Source organism: Oncorhynchus tshawytscha, linkage group LG33, assembly GCF_018296145.1.
Source record: "Oncorhynchus tshawytscha isolate Ot180627B linkage group LG33, Otsh_v2.0, whole genome shotgun sequence".
NCBI lineage: Eukaryota > Metazoa > Chordata > Actinopteri > Salmoniformes > Salmonidae > Oncorhynchus > Oncorhynchus tshawytscha.
The window spans coordinates 36,846,740-36,869,266 of record NC_056461.1 but is presented as its reverse complement, the minus strand read 5'-3'; the positions used below and the strand labels follow the sequence as shown (position 1 = coordinate 36,869,266).

Genomic DNA, 22,527 nt, shown 5'->3' with positions numbered 1-22,527 from the left:
GGAGTGAATAATTCATGTCATTTCTTATTCGGGCCTACCTTTCACACCAAGTGAGTGAAACTTCAATCAGTAATATGGGGTGGGTGGGGGTTTAATTGTTTGAGAGTGCCTTACATGACATGTATATATTTCTGAGTTGAGACCAGTACTGAGGTCAAAAAAATTGTTCACTTAACATGACAGACTTGACAATTTCATGTAGAACATGTCTCCTTGTATTTTAATACATTACCATGTCTATTAATACAGCTACGCAAAATCTCATGACTATGAAACTAGAGTTAAGGATACTGCTCAGGTAGTGGCATTGCCTTCACAGTAGTGGTCCACTTTAATTGTTAATACACTAACAATCCTATCTGCAGTCGTGTGGTACCAATCACTTGGCACCTAAAAAGCCTGATTCACTAAGGTTTTACAAACATCTAAATGATTCCCTTGGTTGGGTTCATTATACTTTCTCTGAAATACAATATCTATTGCTCTTTTGTTTTGCTTCTGTGTGAAACTTAGTTACAATTACATAGTGATTAGCTGCTATGCAAAGAATGGTGTATGAGTGACCAGGGTCTGTATTCACAAAGCCCCTCAGAGTAGGAGTGCTGATCTTTTATCTTTAACTAGGCAAGTCAGTTAGGAAATTATTTTCAATGACGGTTTAGGAATAGTGGGTTAATTGCCTTGTTCAGGGGGCAGAACAATATATTTTTTTTGGACCTTGTCAGCTCGGGGATTTGATCTTGCAACCTTTCGGTTACTAGTCTGGCCATAATCTTTTCCCATTCTGATCTAAAAGGCAGCTTATCCTAGATCAGCATGCAGAGACACTTTGTGGATATTGGCCCAGGTTTTGTGGGGTGTGATATTGCACCAGTTTTTGTTAAATATGATGGTTGTTCAGGGGTACACAGGTCAGTAGACCCATGAAACAGGCACCCATTGTGGGGTGGAGGTGGCTTGCTCCATCCCTTCCTCCACTCCTTTCACACTCTCATCAACATCATTGTTAACCAGCTGCACATCAAAGAAGTGGCTGTAGCTGGAGAGGATGGCATCTGACTCCTTCTGGATCAACTGCACCGCTTCTGACTACAAGGGAAGGTACAAGTTATCAGACTACAAAGTCACACTCCTGAGGGGTTCAGCATCTCATTACAGACTGAAAATGTTGATGCCTTAGTGTGATTGGTTGGAGAGAGCCATATTGCAAATGGTCCTTAACTGAAATCACCTTCATTCCTGGATGTAAGAAATGAGCAGTAGCGTACCTGAGTAGCTGAGTTGGTGGGTGCAATGAAAACCACCAGAGGTGCAAAGTCTGCTGTCCGCAAGAGTTTCAATGTCTGCATAACAAGAAAAGAAGCCAAACCATCTTGTTATTCATCTGACACCTGAAACAAATACCTTGCTCTGCTAACCTTGGGTTTGTGTAAATAGTTATTTCTATGGCTACCTGTGGTTCAACATCTAGCACAGCGATTTTTCCTTGCTCATGGATCTTCTGGATAGTCTCTATTTTGGTTCCAAACATGAACCCCTGGAAGCTGCCATACTCCAACAGCTCATTCCCAGTGATGCACTTGGTCATGGTGTCGTTGGAGATGAAGTAGTACTCCTGCCCGTTCTCCTCGTCCTTACGTGGGGGTCTGGTGGTGTCTGTTGTTTGGATTGAGCCACAGTTAATGGTGGGTTTTGGAAAACCAATTGCTCTTAAACCAGATAGAAGACCATTAAAAGTAAAGGCCTTACGTGGTGCTGGGTAGGCAAACTTCCCTGGGTATTTGGTCAGCAACAGGCTTTTGATATGGCTCCTTCCTACACCCGGTGCACCTGCACAGAGAGAGGTTCATCTAACCACTTTTAGTGTGACAATCTCAAATATTGGGTTTAAAATTAGGGTTGAGGCAGGCAGGTCTCGCTTATGATGGTCATATATGGGGCTTACCAATAAGCACCAAGGTTTTTCTGCTGAAGGCAGGGAGCCGAACAACCTCTTCATAGGAAATCACGTCCAACTGGTCAAAGACTAACAAGGGAGAAAATAATATAAATTGGTGGTTTAGGGATCTAACTACTAGTTAGTATAGGTAGTTCTCAAGATTGTATTGGGTATAAACAAATGGCAAGTCTTACTAGAGCTGTGCTTGGCCAGATACTTGTCTTTGCACTTTTTCTTCTTTCCAAAGGGGCTGCAGGATTGGGTGCCCTCTGTGGCCTTGCTTTTACTTGCCATCCGCCTAGAGCAGAGAGGAGAGACTGGGGGTTACTCACACAGTGAATATTTTAGAGCGGGTCTCAACTTAATGTTGAGAGTTAGAGTAGTAGAATACACAAGGTGCATTTTCTAATTCTAGTTGTGCATCAGCAGTTTTTATCTTGTTATGTCAGTCACTGACTCACTCAAACTAAATTAGGATTCTAGGGATTTCAGTGCTTAAACATATTAATACAACAGCAGCTAAGATGGGGAGAAGTCTGTCCATAATAAAGTGTCACTGCCTTCTTAACAGCACTATCAACAAGGCAGGTCCTACTGGCCCTAGTTTCGTCACACCTGAACTACTGTTTAGTCATGTGGTCACGTGCCACAAAGAGGGACTTAGGAAAATTGCAATTGGCTCAGAACAGGGCAGCACGGTTGGCCCTAGGATGTACACAGAGAGCTAACATTAATAATATGCATGTCAATTTCAGTGCTTAAAGCAACGTTCAGGCAAAAGCTTTTTTTACAGGTAATCAGAGTGGGTGTACTACTTTGTGTACCATTACCATTCTTGAAGTTCTGGGGAGGGGATGAGTCCAGCGAAATCGGCAGTAGAGGTGTCCACCCTGCCTTGCCACCAATGTGGGTCCTGCTTGTTAATGATATGAATGATGTCACCCGTTTTGAACTTCAGCCCTGCCTCTTTGCATGGGATGAGGTCATCTTTGGCAGGGTCGTAGTCAACCTGAGCCCTCATGTACATCTGTGGAGGAAGTAACACAGAACTGCTGCACACATAGAGATGGCTGAAATGACACAATGCCTTGTCTGGAAACTGGGAAATCATGTTCGCCATCTGTGCATTGTGGTTGATATGGTTGTTGCAATGAAGTGTAGCACTGCAGTTTCCAGCATATGGTGCAAAATTGTATATTATTCTGAATTAACTCAGGAGATAGTACTGTGGCTCAGATTAAATGTACCTGTCTAAACAGCATCCTAGATGTTAGTGAGTAATATGTATTCATCCTTCCTGTGGTATGCTCTATGATGCAACCCACAGAGGATCTAGCAGCATCCACAGGAGGGATTTGGTTTGTAAAAGTTTATTGTTTTGTATATATTTACAATATAGTTTAGGACATGCTACTAATATATCAATTGCCAAAGGGCTTAGAATTAGACTCTCATCACTGACAACACTATTCATGCAGTTATTATAATGCCTGGACAATGGACATGCTTCTGTTATGGATTTGACAAACATGCATGCTATAACACTGTTTTCCAATTACTTCACATTCATAAATGAAACTCATTTCCTCTAAATGTTGAATTATTCTAGGTTGAGAGGCAGATTGATGGGGGAGATATGATTGCATAATGTGACCAGCAGATGGCAGAGTGAAACGCTGAGCACTGCCAACGTGTTTCAGTTCAGTTCGCCAGTCTAACATGACTGCTGATCTGTATATTAGACCATTAGTGGAATCTAATGGTTGCATAGTCATCTGTGTCTTTCATTGTCTTAAGGGTAGGGTTCGCCTGACAAAAGAACAAACTCAATTTAATCCAGAGAATTTGGGAGAAGACATGATTGGAGGTGCAGGATGGTACCGTATCAAAACTGTGGTTACGCTTCAAGCATGGTATCGTAGAGAAAGAACCATAACACCGCGGAACCATGTTTATTTGTCTTATTACAATGGTGTTAGTGAATAATCCAGTAATTTGCTGATATGGTCAAAATATAATAGGAACAGTATGTAGATGACGATATGACACTTGACCAGAGTAGGTTATGAGTCACCAATAGATGACTAAATAAATTGACTGATGCCCTCTGTAATGACTGTCAACCCCTTGTCAACTAAAGGGTATACTATTACACTATGTACTATACCTGGTGTATTTCTCTGATGAAATCATTTGGGATATCATGGCAGAACTAGTACAACAAAAGAGTGTAACCCTGCTTGAATAGTAACCATTTCTTTGATCATGCATGCAGTTGAAATTAGATGTCAGGGTGCATAAAAATGATAAAATTAGTCCATTCATAAAGGGGAAAATGTGCAGATCCAATGGGTCATTTATTGGCTTACCTCACACACAGGAGAGCACCTTGGTTGGTTGGGGATGATTTTCATTGTGACTACTCCGTTGGTATCTTTCTGTAATGGAGGATGACGACCATTTTACTTACACTCCACACTATCAAAACTAGGATTGTGAGATTACAACATGTCACCCATTCTCTCAGGGGCAGAATGCTCTTCAGTACAGTTTGTGTTAAAACAGAGATGGTAGCGACTTGCCAGGATCTTTTGCAGCTGGTCGACAGATTGGTTGGCCACACTCTTTCCATTGATCTCTGCTATTTCATCCCCTTCGTTTAGATAACCTGGAGATGGACAATAAATGATCAGCACAGTACAGAGGATCAGTATGACCAAAGAGTGTTATCAGGCAAATAACTAATATCTATTTGCTTTACAAGTATGGGAATACTGTTGCTTTTCTAATACAAATTCATTACAATCACTTCAGTATGTCAGTCAGTGTGGTTGAGTTCTGTACCTTGTCTGTGTATCATGCCCCCATGTAATATTCTGGCCACAGTGCACTTCTGTTTTCCATTCAATTTTAGAGTCACCCCCTAAAGGCAAAAACACATGACAATCTTTCCTCAAGATGACAGATTGAGTCACTGAGAGATAGAGACGAGAGACGAGGGAAATGACGGCGAGAGATAGCCAGAAAGGGACTGAGGGAGAAAAAAAGAGAGGAATTGGCATCTGAATGGTTTACCATGGGCTCTGAGGGATTTTTTTCAAACGCCACCTCACGCATCCTGGTTGGCTCAGTTCCGTTCATGTGACCCGCACTGCCGTTGGTGTATACTTCAGCTCCCGTTGTCTCATGGGCTGGCATAAGCCCCTACGGAAAAACATGTCAACACTTAACATCAATAGGCATAGGAGATGGATTCATTAACATGGCTTACTGGGGTGAAAAACTGGGGTGAAAAACCCACTGTGCACACAACTGGAATGCACTCCTCCTATACAAAATGCCATTTTGGATTATCATCTTGGCAAAATGTCATAATCTGTCCAAAACATCCAAGTTTGGAAGGTTACTATGTGTCAATGGTTGGCCCTATTTCTTTTATAAATTGTGGGGCAGTGCAATCATGAAAAATGTTTTTACTATCTCGTGCCAAGCACCCAAACAACTCAAAATGATAAATAATTCCCAGTTGCAGCAGTACAGCTACAATTTGTAAAATGTTGTGGACTAGGAATAAATAAATACATTGTTACAATGAGCTAAACGTCCTGATCATCTGATGTCACATAATTAGAACACTGGCATTTCCAGTGGCGTTATTAAAAGCTTTTTTCGTCTGCACCCCAACAGCCATGTTTAATTTGCAGTTTCAGCATCTGTTCGAGGTTGAAAATTAACTCCACATTTTCACCAGCTCATTAGGCAGGGACAACCCATGCCCGCTACTCTGGTACACAAAAGGTTGTCATGGCTACGCCTGAGTGAAATCGTGATAAGAAGAAAAGTATTGATATGAAAAAACAAATCGCTCGTAAAGTTGAAGACATACATTACATCCACAAATAACAACCTTGACTATTTGACCGCTGTCTGGCTGTGAGAACACTGAACGGTGTGTAATGTCACTCAAAGGAATGTGGCCTTTACTGGTGATCCCTCCACTCCAACCGTTCCATTTCAACCAGGTTTGATTGAATCCAATGCCAAATGCTTAAGTACACCAAAAGTACACTATGTTAATGACCTTTTTATGACCATGAAATACCACAGCAGCAAATTCAAAACATGGATCCAAATGTACACCATGAGACTCTTTTAGTCCAGATTGGAGTCTTTCCTTAATTCCACACAGCAATAATTGAAGTGGGACCTCCTGTGGGATTTGGCCTGTTCTGCTGTCTGCATGTCCCTCCATTACACATGCTTTTATCACATGAACTAAATCCCTTTCTCTGCCCCCGGCCACGGCCACATGGGCATTATCACATTGCTAGCCCTGCCAGGGATTAGTAAAACCACTCACGTGGATGGCCATCATACTAATCTAGCCCCTGACTGTTCTGTACATGGACCCCAGGGTGACAAAGGTTACTTACCAGCATTATTGTGCAATAATGGAATGAAGTCTCCTATACTCCCTGTAGGAACATGCTGCCAGCTAAGGCGGCAAAAGTTTGTTATCTAACATAGATACGTTTGATTATCTTTTCATAGATAACTGCTAGTGTTCCTTTACTGTTAGCGATCTCAGGCTGTATAGGGACATGGAAAGTAATAACATTAGTTCAGAGAAATCACAAGGTGACTTCGTCAACCATGCAAACAGAAACAACTTTTCTTTTTAGATAGGTTAAGAATGTGTTCAATGTGTTTGACCACACAATGCTGACACAAATGAATGATCAGTGACTCTGACAGCTTTGTTTCCACAGTGATCCGCTCACATAAACATAATTAAGCCTATAAGAAGGGGGAATCTGTCATAGTTTTTTATATGAATGGAAATCAATACGCCAGTAGTTTTGTCTAGTCTAGTCAGATCCACTGGCTAAAGGAACGGGAGGTGGCGATGATGTCTTTGAGAGAAAACTACAAGGCCATAAAAATGATTAACAACTCCAATGGCAATGACCTGTTACTTCCATCATCATAATTTCACAAAGGCATTTCCTTTATCTTATTTGTTTTAGTCTCTCCTTGTTCCTTGTAACTGAATGTACCCTCTCTCACATTGGACCCTCTCTCACTATATATACCATCTCTCACTATGTACCCTCTCTCACCATGGACCCTCTCTCACCATGGACCCTCTCTCACTATTTACCCTCTCTCACTATTTACCCTCTCTCACTATTTACCCTCTCTCACTATTTACCCTCTCTCACTATTTACCCTCTCTCACTATTTACCCTCTCTCACTATTTACCCTCTCTCACTATTTACCCTCTCTCACTATTTACCCTCTCTCACTATGTGCCCTCTCTCACTATGTACCCTCTTTCACTATGGACTGTCTTTCACTATGTACCATCTCTCACCACGTACCTTCTCACAGTATGTACCCTCCCTCACTACGGACCCTCTCTCACTATGGGCCCTCACTCACCATGTACCCTCTCTCACTACGTAACCTCTCTCAATATGAACCCTCTCTCACTATGTACACTCTCTCACTATGTACCCTATCTCACTATGGGCCCTCACTCACCATGTACCCTCTCTCACTACGTACCCCCTCTCCATATGTACCCTCTCTCACTATGTACATTATCTCACTGTGTACCCCCTCGCACTATGGGCCCTCTCTCACAATTGACCCTCTCTCACTATGTACCCTCTCTCAATTTGGACTCTCTCTCACTATGGGCCCTCACTCACTATGTACCCTCTCTCCCTATGTACCCTCTCTCACTACGTACCCTCTCTCAATATGTACCCTCTCTCACTATGGACCCTCTCTCACTACGTACCCTCTCTCACTATGTACCCTCTCTCACTATGTACCCTCTCTCACTATGTACCCTCTCTCACTACGATGTACCCTCTCTCAATATGTACCCTCTCTCATATGGACCCTCTCACTGTGTACCCTCTCAATATGTACCCTTCTCACTATGTACCCTCTCTCACGATGTACCCTCTCTCAATATGTACATTCTCTCACTGTGTACCCCCCTTCACTATGTCCCCTCTCTCACAATGGACTCTCTCTCACTATGAACCCTCTCTCACTATGGGCCCTCTCTCACTAGATGTACCCTCTCTCACTATGTACCCGTTCTCACACTATGTACCCTCTTTCACTATGGACCCTCTCTCACTATGGACCCTCTCTCGTTATGTACCCTCTCTCACTTGGGACCCTGTCTCACTATGAACACTTTCTCACTATGTACCAACCCACACTATGTACCCTCTCTCACTTTGGAACTTCTCTCACTGTGTACCCTCTCGCACTATGGGCCCTCTTTCACTATTTGTACCCTCTCTCGCTATGTACCCGCTCTCACTACGGACCCTTTCTCACCATGTACCTTCTCGCCCTATGTACCCTCTCTCACTTTGGACACTCTCACTGTGTACCCTCTCTCACTATGTACCCTCTCTCACTATGAACCATCTCTCTCACTATGTACTCTCTCTCACTATGGGACCTCTCTCACTATCTAGCCTCTCTCACTATGGGCCCTCACTCACTATGTACCCTTTCTCACTATTTACCATTTCCCCCTATGTACCCTCTCTCACTACAGATCCTCTCTCACTATGGACCATCTCTCAATATGTACCCTCTTTTACTATGTACCCTCTCCCACTATGTACCTTCTCTCACTATGTACCCTCTCTCACTTTGGACCCTCCCTCACTAAGTACCCTCTCTCACTTTGGAACCTCTCTCACTATGAACCGTCTCTCACTATGTACCAGAGGTCGACCGATTATGATTTTTCAACGCCGATACCGATTATTGGAGGGCCAAAAAAGCCGATACCGATTAATCGGCCGATTTAAAAAAATGCATTGTGGTGTATTTGTAATAATGATAATTACAACAATACTGAATGAACACATATTTTAACTTAATATAATACATCAATAAAATCAATTTAGCCTCAAGTAAATAATGAAACATGTTCAATTTGGTTTAAATAATGCAAAAACAAAGTGTTGGAGAAGAAAGTAAAAGTGCAATATGTGCTATGTAAGAAAGCTAACGTTTCAGTTCCTTGCTCAGAACATGAGAACATATGAAAGCGGGTGGTTCCTCTTAACATGAGTCATGCAGAGTCAGGATTCCCCCTCCTCTTCCCTTCACCGTTTGTCTGAGACGGAACAGAACAAGGTCTCACACACACACACTTTAACACCATGTGGACTAGCCTGCAGCGTTCAAGGAAAGCTAAGAGGTGTGTTATGGTCAATGTAAGTAAACATGTTGTTTAATTTGCAACATAATACAGATATTTACAGGACACCAGTAATAGGAGAGTAGAAACAGTCCCTGTCATCAATGTAGTAGAGCTCTCTGGACTGCACCCCTCGATAAACTCTGATGAAAAGACATCCCCACACAAGGGCATAGAATGCACTAAAGAGTGCATAGAGCGCAGGATGCTGCTTATCCACTAAGACGGACCAGTCCTGTAGGAGACACCTGGGGCTTAACAGTTTCACCATCATACAGACAAACAGGTTGAAGCCTTGAACGTTCATTACATTACTCATATTGTTTAGCACACAGAACTGAGTCATAAAGAGACAGGGAGGGCTCACTCAGCCTCCAATAAATCCTCCTGTGAAGTGCTGACCCTGGTTGGACTGAGAGGGAAGTCACATGTCTAAAGGAAACCGTCAGACTTTGGTCTAAAGGTCAACTGGTATCATCTGGATAATTAATATATGTAATAGCAGAAAACAGCCGAGAATAGCAGGAGAACACACAGCACTGTAATTTATTGAATAAGCTGAAATTACAAAGTTGCAAAAACATTTTACTTTCCAATGTTGTGTTAATGATGACCAAGGCACACATGGTTCCCACTTTTACCTCCCATAGTCAATGAACTGTCTGTCCACTGGGCTAGGATTTTAAGATCACCTTTGTATAATTGACAAGCTCCAGTTTTCCTGAAGTGTTTTTTGGAACTTCTGAAGTGAGGACCAAGTTTAAAAACATTTTTTTTTACAAGATCCCATTTCCATAGTTACAAACAAGAATCAAAAAGGTGTGCGTCTAAAGTGAGACATAAAAGGAGAGCTTACAGACTTTCAATACCCAATAAAGTTTGAAAACTAATTTACCAAGTGAGCTATCAAAACAGTCCAGTTAAAGCTAAAGTATCTTCTTTTATTTTAACATAATAAATGAGTGGCACCATATCCCGGTGACAAGGCCAAACAGTGCCTCATGCCAAAAGAGTCCTGTTACTACCTAATGTGAAATATGGAATTCGTTATGCTGTTACAGTGAAATTAGGCAGGCACCCACTGTAGGTATTGGCAGTTTAACAGTAAACACATTGCGTAGTCCTCCTCGTGCAGGTATCAAAGTTTGAATATAGCATTATTAAAATATTACAGCTACTCATTGTATTATCCCTCCTAAAGTTGGAGACTAACTATTCTCAATAACCCCCTTTATCTCATATTGCTGAACTAGTCAAGGAGTCAGGAATGCAACATAGTTTGATACGCTATCTGAAAAAACAGTTACAGGCTCCAACGTGCCTGGGTGGATTCAACTGGGCAGTTCCTTGGCACTCACAGTCTCCCAGAAGAAAAACACTCTGTTCTTCTGTGGCTTCCTACTTCCACTGCACTGAGCCGTGTCAGAGGGGGGTCACGTGATCTCTGAGTCAAAGAAAAACAAGCTGTCTTGAATCCTTGTTTTTTTTGTACAAGTGAGTCATTGGTGCTGACCCCTGATCTCATTGTGTGAACAGAGGCCTCTGGGAGTTGTAGTCGTGCACCAGTGACCGACGCAAAGTATGTACGGATCAATGTAAGTAAACATGTTCACAAATGAAGATAGTTCACTCAGGCCATTTACCATTGAAGAAAATGGTCTGTTCCGGTATACTTAACTGGGTGTGTCTCCCATAGACACCAATGCAATAGCAGCTAGGTCTGGTCTACTAAGTTCATTGACTTTAATTGAAGCAGAAAAAAACAGAGAAAAGAAAACAGTGAGTGGGGTTTCTCGCTTCCTCTTCCTGAAGGAAGCTTGGTTATTGAAAAGGGAAAAGGGAGAAGTGGGGGAGGGGTATAAAAAACAACAGGGACATGTTTTTTTACAAGACAGCTATAAGGCTCAGTGTTGTGTGTTCTTCCATTTGTCTGTGGTTCCCATAATATAATCCAGTGTTGAAGATGAGTGTGAATACACCATTTGAAAGAATAAGTGTTCCAGTGAAACAGGAACAGCACAATACTGCTAGACAAATAGTTTAAGGTGGAAACTGGATCTAATGTCTCTGTAATCATGTTTGAGGGATAACAAGGCCAGCAAAGTTTGATATGAAATCAGAGAGCCACATTGTTCATGGGGTCATGTTTTTTGTTTAAATGAGGGGATGTAACACAAGCACATTCACAATGTTCTAGTGTCTGTCTGTCCCTGTTTAATCCAATGAGTCCCACTGTAACGCCTGCGCGTTTTGGACTTCTAACTTGTTGTACCATTGGATTTGTCTATTTATTCTGCATCTGTAGATACCAAACATTTGTCTGTGTGATTACGGGGGCTGAGCTAGAGTGGTGTTTGTGAGACAAGGACGGATCCCGAAGGGGCCCGTACTTTGTACAAAAAGTCTGTAGAGTCCCGAATGGTTTGAGCTACGAACTATTAAAAGCTACTGTCACTATGAAAAGCTGAGGCTGACGAACCTGCACTTGTTCTGCTCTATGATGCTCACAAGCTACACAAGAGTCGTTAGAAAGTAAGGGGTTCTTCTATAGAAGATCATAGGAAGTCCCAGGAAATAGTATCTCTAATTTTGCAATAAGCTCACATAGTTGCTGTCACAAACTCCAAACAGTTGTCACGAACTAGTTGGATATTCATTTCCCATTGAGCAAACAATTTATATACTTACAGCATTCATATAAATTCATTTTTATCAGGTTTTTGCTTTGGCGGACCTATTTTTGATTTATTTACATTTGTCAATAATACTCATGACTGCAACTGTTTATGTCAAATTGTTTTGTGTTCTACTTGCAGCCATGGTTCTCCTGAAAAGGACTTCATTGGCATGTAGCCTCAAGGTTAGCACGTTGGGCCAGTAACTGAAAGGTTGCTGGTTTGAATACCGGAGCCAACAAGGTGATAAATCTGTTGCTGTGCCCTTGAGCATGGCAATTAATCCTAATTGTTGTACAATGGCGACCCTGGCCGTGACCACACTCTCTGCGGGTGTCTCAGGGGGAGTTGGGATATGGGAAAAAACACATATCCATTACACACTTGTCTATAACAGGACAAATATAAGCATCTCCAAAATGATTATTAAATATAAGGGCTGGACATGCAGATAAATGAAAGTCAGATAAATGAAAAGACGATTTTTGCTGGGGTCTCGGGACTGATAGGGTTAAACTGCACCAATGACACAGGGGTTTAGGATGGGAGACATTGTGTGTTAGGCAGACGTGGCTATGTGTCTATTTATAGAAAGCTGCAGTTCTTTAGCCTGGATGATTAGGCTAGTCTCTAGTGAAACATGACTCAGTGTGTGGCAGGCAGGAGCAGGCTGAGTCTGCACACGTCAGGCGGGTAACACACACAGGAAGCCTTACAAACATACTGCACTCTAATCGATTTGGCTAGAGTTGCTTTCAGCTACAGACGCAAAATACACACTTGCAGTCCAAGGCAAGCATCACAAAGACGGAAAAATAAAGTCAATGTTGGACACACACACATACATGCAAACAACGAGACACCAGCACTCATCTCTACGATATTCCAGATTTCACAATAGATTTCAGCTTCTCGTTGAGGTACACTTTAACATGAGGCTCTGCACTAGGTTATTACACATGATGTCAGGGAAAGAGTCCATGCAAGGCTTCCCTTCTCAGCACTCAATGTTTCACAATGTTGAAGTTTCTACTTCAATGTCACTTTCAGACATACTTTGTTTTACGTATCAATCAGAGGACATGTTTTCCTTTTTGGAAGTATCATGACTTCTTTCCAACTTGATTGGCTGACTTTCTCCCTCCCTCGTTTGCTCCTCCTTCACTGATCAAGCAGAGTGAGCCACTGGGACCTATGTTATAGAGACATTGAACCACAGGTCATTTCCCGTTTCACACTGCATATTTAAATATTGTATCCCGACGTAGATCATCAGAATATTTCTACTACTGTACATTGTATTTTAATTACACTGTTTATACACACAGCATATTTATTCATACACTGGATTTTATTGCATTGTTAGGAGCTAGTAACATAAGCATTTCGCTGCACCTGCTACAACACCTGCTAAACTGTGTACGCGGACAATAAACGTCCATTTTAAAATGTTTTTATTTAACCTTTATTTAACTAGGCAAGTCAGTTAAGAACAAATTCTTATTTTACCTCCAAACCCTTCCCTAACCCGGACAACGCTGGGCCAATTTTGCACCGCCCAATCACGGACAGTTGTGATACTGCTTGTGATCGAACCAAGGCTCGAACCAGGGTCTGTAGTGACGCCTCTAGCACTGAGATGCAGTGCCTTAGACCGCTGCGCCACTCAGGAGCCTAAAATAGAGGGGTGACCCATTCCTCAAGTAAATCCCATCAAACTCCAGACAGTAGGGGCCCTACAGGGCACTAGAGTTTGCGAATATGGGTGATTGTTAATAGGACAACTGATGGCTACAACCATCAAACTAGTAGTAGCACATTAATGGGGTGCACATTAATGTAATACATGTATCCTTATATTGATCAGTATTGCATCAATTCAGGCAATTAATCGCGATATGGATTTTTGTCCCTATCGGCCAGCTCTACCATGCACCCTAACCCTAATCCTCTGACCCTGACCAGGCCTATTGTCCAATCATCACATGTCCCTATCGGCCAGCTCTACCATGCACCCTAACCCTAATCCTCTGACCCTGACCAGGCCTATTGTCCAATCATCACATGTCCCTATCGGCCAGCTCTACCATGCACCCTAACCCTAATCCTCTGACCCTGACCAGGCCTATTGTCCAATCATCACATGTCCCTATCGGCCAGCTCTACCATGCACCCTAACCCTAATCCTCTGACCCTGACCAGGCCTATTGTCCAATCATCACATGCCAAGAAATCCCCCCTTGAGACAGACAAAGGAGAAGAGGGGCTTGTTCGTTAACCTCCTGCCTGCATTGAATAGGTACACCTGGCTCTGCATTTCACTCAAGCAAGCAAACAAAGACAAGGACTTGAGAATGTTAACCTGATCTAGGGGACTGACGGGATTAACAATCTGCCTGGCTAATCTACTACAGTAGTGCCTCATCAAGAGGCTGATAACATTAAGTCCTCACCTGTGGGGTCAAAGGTCCATGGTGAATTGTGTGGTTGGAATGGGATCATACTACTGCTGTAAGACCCTTAAGAGACACGTGGAAGTCTATCACAAATAATTAAGAAGACAGATGAAAATCCATATTAAAACATCCAGAGCAGGTGTCTCAGTTTGGAAAACTTGCAGCTTAATTGCAGCTTATTATAGGAGCATAACACATTGTTGAATTGAGATGCTGTACATGGTCTACATATGTACATGTATAAACAAGTGGAAAGAAGAGTTAAAAACAGTAGTAGGCCTATACTGTCTATGAGTACCAATGTCAGTCCCCTCTTCTAAAGGATACAACTATCCATTATGTAGACATCACATGTGTCTTCCCTATTGCTGTGAAACAGTTAACCTGTTTCCTCTGTGTGCCTGGTGTGTGGTTTCTGTTCCTTGTTAGAGAAATAGCAGAACTGAATCCTACTTATTATGACTTGTCTGGTGCAAATTAAGATGGGATTTGACAAGCACTGCATTTTTCATGATGCAGTAATGTCTTGGGAGTGACCTAGACTGAAACTTTGAACATGTGCTTGACATAGGTGAAGTTGCCACATGTCCCGCCCCAATATTCAGGTCAAGTTGACAACCCCCCCGGTCCAACTCCTACTTCTCAATTTCAAAACAGAAATGGAGTGTGCCTTTGGTGGTTCAGTGATGTGTAATTCTGGTAATGCGCACCGCGACCGATGTAGCTAGTTTGCTAGCTAAGCTAGCCACTTGTAGCTAGCCAGTAACTCCTCCAGTATGTGTTGACGTCATTTCACAGCATTTGTTTTTGGATGGAAGCTGTAGAGATCGATAAGATCTGTAGCCAAATATCTTATTCATCACCTTTTTTTGTTGTTGCATTATGTTACCTGGTATGAAGGCGCATTTGTCAGTTATATGACTGTACGTTTGTTTATGTGTAACTATGTGTTGTTGTTTTTGTGGCACTGCTTTGCTTTATCATGGCCAGGTCACAGTTGTAAATGAGAACTTGTTCTCAACTGGCCTACCTGTAAATAAAGGTGAAATAAAAAATGTATTAAAAAAATATAGTTTAAAACTGTTACCCTTGCGTTTTTTCCCAAAGTCGACCTTTAAAGTGCCTGTCCAGTGTTTCCAGATTTTTATGAAATATGCCTATAATTAATTACAGTTTTCCTTCCAAAAAAAGGTAATTAATTATGTTAAAAGCAGCTTTTCTGTTATGGAATGGTGTGGGTGTACTCCAACACCATAATGGTGTGGGTTTATACCGGCCATTCAAAATATTCATGCGAGTAGACCGCTGACTGGCCAGCTCAACTTCCTCAGGAGGATGACGCCATCCTCTATGAGGAAATAACAAGCATTTTTTTAAATGGTCTGCTTGAGATGGGTTTATTTAAGTGTTTTTTTTCTACAATTTATGCTTTGGCCACAAATATGAATATAGGATGGGTCATTATTTGGGTATGAGTTAACAAGATATTCACCGGACAGTTACTTTAAAACCGCAAAATGTTCTCTTAGCTTCATGGCCAAATGTGTAGAGTAGGAGGACATTTGCTTTAAATCTGCAAAATGTTCTCTCATCCTCATGGCGAAATGTGTAGAACAGCATGAGATGAGCAATAAAACTGCACATTTTTCTCTCTGCTCCATGGCAAAATGTGTTGAAATGCAAGAAGTTAGCCGTTTTCCTAACAACATTATTTGAGAATGAGTTAACAGAATATTCACTGAACAGTTACTTAAAAAACGCAAAATGTTCTCTCAGCCTCATGCCAAAATGTGTAGAGTAGCAGGGAATTAGCTTTCAAACTACAAAATGGTCTCTCATCCTCATGGCAAAATGTGAAGAATATAGCATTAAACCTATATTTAATCATGTATATGAAAAACACAAAAAGCACATGAACACCAAGATGATCGTCTTAAACCGGGTTGTATCAGCGCTGACCTGCGCATCCTCTTACCCCTGCGTCTTGAACTGATGCAATGAAGTTGATGGACATATCTGTATTGCTTTACAACATCACCAAGGAATGAATGTAGGCTACATACAGCCTTCCATATAGGCGTATAGGCCTACTGCTGATTTGATTAAGACATTTTATATAATTATATTATTATGGCAATGGTATGAATGGATTGTAGAGTAAATCGCTTACCTTTTCCGGATTTGGTTTATTTTGGAGGAGCTGCTCCAGGTACAGGTCGGAGAGGGCTGTTCGAGCGCTGTTGACCCGCTCAAGTATGACAGCAGGTTCGTTTTTATTGGATTTTAAAGTCATCTTTACCGGTTAGCAAAAAGATAAAAGTGAACGTGAAGCGCCCTTGTTCAAGGTCCGCAATAGGCTGGTCCTAGGTGTAGCTGGGCCAGGGGAAATGAGTGATAACGAACCCTGGCGGTCTGATCAATTGCTGTTCTAGTTTAAAGTCCGTGGTTTTGATCAATACGGAGGTAGCTATATTGCATTATAGGCTGCAAGGACACAGCTGACAAAGCAAGAAAACATTCCGGTGCTAAAGAAGGCTGGCTCAATGCAGCTTCCTCAGTGGTAGAGCTCTTACGTGCTGCTGAGGGCAGAGGGGAATACGCTACGAGAGGCTACCTTCATGCATAAAGGCGGTATTACAGCGTCATTTTTTTTTTTTTTTTTTACATCGGACTGCTATATGAAACACCTGGGAAATGTCGAACACCAGCAAAGACCACTTCAGCCGAGAGGATACCCCTCAGAAATGGTGTTTTCTTCTAATCTCGACGCAGTGTCTGCAGACACCATAGCAGACAGCCAGTCACATACACTGAAAAACTGTACAAGTGCGCCAATGTTGCAAGGCAAAAGACTGAAGCCAATAATGCTCATGAAAGAAAGTTTAAGGTAAATAACAGTCAAAATCATGTTTTTCATGAAATTAGAAGATATTTGGATTAAACCAGATCAAAGTATGATGACCAAAGTAGGAAAAATGTTGCTACTACATTGATAAAGTTTGATCATAAAGTTACTGGTCCCCTCCCCATGTGGAGGAGGCATGATTATTAAAGGATTAAGGTGACATCATTGCAAAACAAAATTACATAATTGATGCAATTTCAGAGTTTTTTGAATTGCTTTGTGTATCACCACATTTGCTTGAGGTGATTTTACTGCAATACTGCTTTACTGCATCCACATTTCTTGTTATGGTGCCTTCAGAAAGTATTCAACCCCCTTGACCTTTTACACATTTTGTTGTGTTACAGCCTGAATTTTAAATGGATTAAGTTGAACATTTTTGTCACTGGCCTACACACAATACTCATAATAATAATAACAATACTCATCATTTGAAAGTGGAATTATGTTTTTCAAAATGATTCAACCCCTTTCTTATGGCAAACATATTTTTTAATCACTACTTCATCTCTACCCCACACATACAATTATCTTATATATATAATTATATTATTATTATATACAATTATCTGTAAGGTCCCTCAGTCAAACACAGATTCAACCACAAAGACCAGGGAGGTTTTCCAATGCCTCGCAAAGAAGGGCACCTTTTGGTAGATGGGTCAAAAAAAGCAGACATTGAATATCCCTTTGAGCATGGTGATGTTATTAATTACACTTTAGATGGTGTATCAATACACCCAGTCACTACAAAGATACAGGTGTCCTTCCTAACTCAGCTGGAGAGGAAGGAAACCATTCAGCGATTTCACTATGAGGCCAATGGTGCCTTTAAAACATTTACAGAGTTTAATTGCTGTGATAGGAGAAAACTGAGGATGGATCTACAACATTGCAGTCCCTCTACAATACTAACTTAATTGACAGAGTGAAAAGAAGGAAGCTTGTACAGAATATAATATTCCAAAACATGTTTGCAACAAGGCATTGAAGTAATACTGCAAAAAATGTGGCAAAGCAATTAACTTTATGTCCTGAATACAAAGTGTTATGGTTGGGTGCAAATTCAATACAACACATTACTGAGTACCACTCTCCATATTTTCAAGCATAGTGGTGGCTACATCATGTTATGGATATGCTTGTAATCTTTAAGTCCCGGGGAGTTTTTCAGGATAAAAAAATAAACAGAATGGAGCTAGGCACAGGAAAGCTGCTTTTCACCAGACACTAGGTGTCACGACTTCTGCCGAAGTCGGTCCCTCTCCTTGTTCGGGCGGTGTTCAGTGGTCAACGTCACCAACCTTCTAGCCAGCACTGATCCGTTTTTCATTGGTATTGTCTTGTCTTCCTTCACAACTGGTTCCAATCCCATCAATTACATGTTGTGTATTTAACCCTCTGTTTTCCCTCATGTCCTTGTCAGAGATTGTTTGATTGTATGTGATGTGTAAGTTGTGTTGGTGTGCGATAGGTTTTGTACCCACTTTTGTTATTTTATATATTTTGTTTTCTCGAGTTGTCAGCACTTATTGAACAACTCCGTTTATACCAAGTTGGTTCTCCTTCAGCTGACTTCCCTGCCACCAACACGCACCCATTACACAAGGAGATGAATTAATCTTTCAGCAGGACAATAACCTAAAACACAAGGCCAAATCTACACTGAAGCTGCTTTCCAAGAAGACAGTGAATGTTCCTGAGTGACCAAGTTAAAGTTTTGACTTAAATCTACTTGAAAATCTATGGCAAGACCTGAAAATGTTTGTCTAGCCATGATCAACAACCAATTTAACTGTCAGGGTTTACCAGAATTGGACCCAGAAGCAGACCAGGACAAGGTGAGTAAGAAGATGGTGAGTATTTATTAATTAATGAGAACGTGGAGGTAGATAGTTCCGGGTGGAGGAGCGGGCAGCGGAGGTGGGTTGATGGGAGTGGATAGGCAGATCCAATGGATAACAACACACTGGCGACGAGCAGACATGGATGGGGTATGGGTTCCAGGTGAATGGCTGTAGACAAAACAAACGGCGGTAAGTTAAAGGCAAGCAAGACGTACAAAACAATAAAACAAAACAAACTCTATAAACTGGAGGCTGGTTCGTGGGCACAACATACTGTTCATGGCTAACGATCCGGCAGGGAATGGATGTCATGTCAGAGCTTTTGAAGGGGAGAGGTGATGATCAGGACAGGTGTGCAGATTACTGATGGGATACAGGTGCGGGTGAACATGATCTCCCAACAAGCTAATTCGCCCGGCAACCAGACAGGGTGCGTTCCAGGACACCGGAAACACACTCCAGGACAGAAACACAGGCAAACACAGACTCAGGAAGCGGGATTCGTGACAAATTTAACAGAGCTTCAAGAATTTTGAAAGGAATAATGGACAAATGAATACTTTCTGAAGGCACTGCAGGCTTTTCAAAGAACTGTCAGTCAACGTAAGCTCATTCCTTTAAGCTCCCCGCCCACTCAGCTTGTCTTTTCAAACTTCCCCTTAGTTAGCCATACATGAAAAAAAAGTTCAGTATTTCGATCCCTCCAAAATATTATGAGTGATATTTTAGTCACTCTAAATATTATTTTACATGGGATTCAGAATGATTGTTTGGGACCTTCAAAACATTTGCATCATATAGCCTAGGCCTAATAACCATGGTATATGCTACTGGTGAAAACAGCCAATTTGAAGCAGCTGCTTATGTAATTTGAGGTTAGAAAATTATAAATATGCCTAGGGTATGAAAAAGCGTAGGTTAGTCTACACAAATGTGCCCCACACTAATAAAAAGTTAGGGACAACCGATAGTGGAAGCTAGATCTGCACTGTCTTCTATTATTGATTAGCCCGTAACACACTCGTACAGCATCCTCCATTTAAGATGCAAAGGCATATTTTTCCTTAACTAGCTTTAATGGCAAGCCATCTTAATAAAACACCATTTCCACCACCATTTTCAGATTTTAGGACAACCTAAAATGTTGCATACCCTAAGCCTACCCCAAGGCACAGCGTAAGATGAATACATACTTTTATTGAAGACGAAGAACACTTAACAAACTATACAAAACAACAAACCGAAAGTGAAGCTATAATAATTCTAGTGCAGCCACAGGCAAATATACATAGACATAGACAATAACCCACAAAATACCCAAAGAAGATGGCTGCCTGAATATGGTTCCCAATTAGAGACAACGATAAACAGCTGCCTCTAATTGAGAACCAATCTAGGCAACCATAAGCATACATAAACACCTAGATAGTAAACGACCCCATAAACCTACAAAACCCCTTGACAGTACAAAAACACATACATCACCCATGTCACACCCTGACCTAACCAAAACAATAAAGAAAACATAGAATACTAAGGTCAGGGCGTGACAAGTGCAGATCTAGCGCCCAGTATCGGCTGCCTATGTTAATAAATAGTGTGATAAATAGACCCTATGATAAATAACTCAGTAAGTGTGTTATGAAACATTACCAAGGATTTCATGAGTTTACCAAAGTAAGCCTATTTGAGAGGCTATAGGGAGGAGGTCAGTGATCTGGCAGTGTGGTGCTAGAACAACATCCTCCCCTCAACGTCAGCAAGACAAAGGAGCTGATCGTGGACTACAGGAAATGGAGAGCCGAGCACATCCCCATCCAGATTGTTGGGGGTGTAGTGGAGCGGGTCGAAAGCTTCAAGTTCCTCAGTGTCCACATCACTAAGGAATTATCATGGTCCACACACTAACACAGCAGTGATGAAGGCATGACAACGCCACTTCCCGCTCAGGAGGCTGAAAAGATTTGTCATGGGGCCTCAGATACTCAAAAAGTTCTACAGCTGTACCATTGAGAGCATCTTGACTGACTGCATCACCGTTTGGTATGGCAACTGCTTGGCATCCAACCACAAGGCGCTACAGAGGGTAATACGTACGGCCCATTACATCATTGGTCAGAGCACCCTGTCTCCCAGATCCTCTATACCAGGCTGTGTCAGAGGAAGGCCCTATAAATTGTCAAAGATTCCAGCCACCTAAGTGATAGAGTGTTTTCTCTGTTACCACACAGCAAGCGGTATCTATGCACCATGTCTGGAACCAACAGAACCCTGATCAGTTTCAACCTCCAAGCCATAAGACTGCTAAATAGTTAACCAATTACCTGCACTGACCCTTTTTGCACTAACTCTTTTGACTCCTCACACACGCTACTGCTACTGTTAATCATCTATCCTGTTGCCGAGTCACTTTATCCCTACCTATATGTACATGTCTACCTCAATTACCTCATACCCCTGCACATCGACTGTGTATATAGCCAAGTTATCGTTACTCTTGTATTTATACCTAGTGTTATTATTATTATATTATTTCAAATGTTTTCTCTCTGCGTTGTTGAGAAGTAAGCATTTCACTGTTAGTCTACACCTGTTGTTCACGAAGCTCGTGACATATAAAATTGGATTCGATTTTGATTTGAGAAAAGCCCTGTCACCATATTTCATATCTGATTGTTCTTGGTAATTAAGCCTTGTCTGCCATCCTGTGGTTTAATTACATTAATGCACCCACTGTCACAGTGACCACCACATAAAATAGGCCAGTGGCCAATCCTAAAAAAGGCCTTTTAGTTTTTGATATACCCGTAGTCAAGGTAAAACAAAACACAACTATGATTTTTTTATCATATGTAATGTCTCTCCTTTATAACATGGATGGTTGTGGAAAAATATTTCACTGAAAAAGTGGTTAAATTGATAGATATTGTGACACACCCCCTAAACTCAAAACGTGCAGTACAATGCCTGGTTGGTTGTGGCAAGAACTGCAACGCTGCTGGGTTTTTCACTCTGTTTCCCATGTGTATCAAGAATGGTCCACCGCCCAAAGGACATCCAGCCCACTTGACACAACTGTGGGAAGCATTGGAGTCAACATGGGCCAGCATCCCTGTGGAACACTTTGTAGAGTCCCTCCCCTGACAAATTGAGGCTGTTCTGAGAGCAAAAGGGGGAGGTGTCCTAATGTTTGGTATACTCAGTGTATCTCTCTATTATGCGTGGGAATACGTTGGAACAGATTTCTAAAAGTAAAATCACTTGGAGCTGATTTGCTGTTGTTTTTAAAGTATTGTATGTCCGACAATAAAGTATAAACAGTAAGCACTTTTTTGGGAGGGGCTCAGAAAACTTTGGGGTGCAAATAAAATGACCCACAGCCCAAATTTGGCCCTTGGGTCACCCGTTGGGGAACTCTGCGCTAGGGGAATCACCCTACTCTCACACTTAACAAAATATTT

The 22,527-nt window shown here is 41.7% G+C and overlaps 1 protein-coding gene across 1 annotated transcript; it reads right to left on the bottom strand.

The window, feature by feature from the left end:
- Nucleotides 1-197: 197 nt before the first annotated feature.
- Nucleotides 198-16,907, bottom strand: LOC112231362 (55 kDa erythrocyte membrane protein). Its single transcript, XM_024398086.2, has 12 exons — nt 16,485-16,907; nt 5,015-5,143; nt 4,784-4,862; nt 4,522-4,607; nt 4,309-4,377; nt 2,770-2,966; nt 2,134-2,237; nt 1,946-2,026; nt 1,750-1,830; nt 1,454-1,656; nt 1,269-1,343; nt 198-1,089 (listed from the first exon to the last, which is right to left on the bottom strand). The coding sequence occupies exons 1-12, from the start codon at nt 16,605-16,607 to the stop codon at nt 913-915; spliced, it is 1,404 nt and encodes a 467-aa protein (XP_024253854.1). The 5' UTR covers nt 16,608-16,907; the 3' UTR covers nt 198-912.
- Nucleotides 16,908-22,527: the final 5,620 nt, after the last annotated feature.

Bases quoted from the DNA above. Each gene is read 5' to 3' on its own strand.
- LOC112231362 (XM_024398086.2), bottom strand. From the start codon at position 16,607: ATGACTTTAAAATCCAATAAAAACGAACCTGCTGTCATACTTGAGCGG. The intron at 5,144-16,484 runs GTAAGCGATTTA...GTTTTTCCGTAG, and splicing joins ATAAACCAAATCCGGAAAAG to GGGCTTATGCCAGCCCATGA. The intron at 1,090-1,268 runs GTACGCTACTGC...CTTCCCTTGTAG, and splicing joins CCACCAACTCAGCTACTCAG to TCAGAAGCGGTGCAGTTGAT.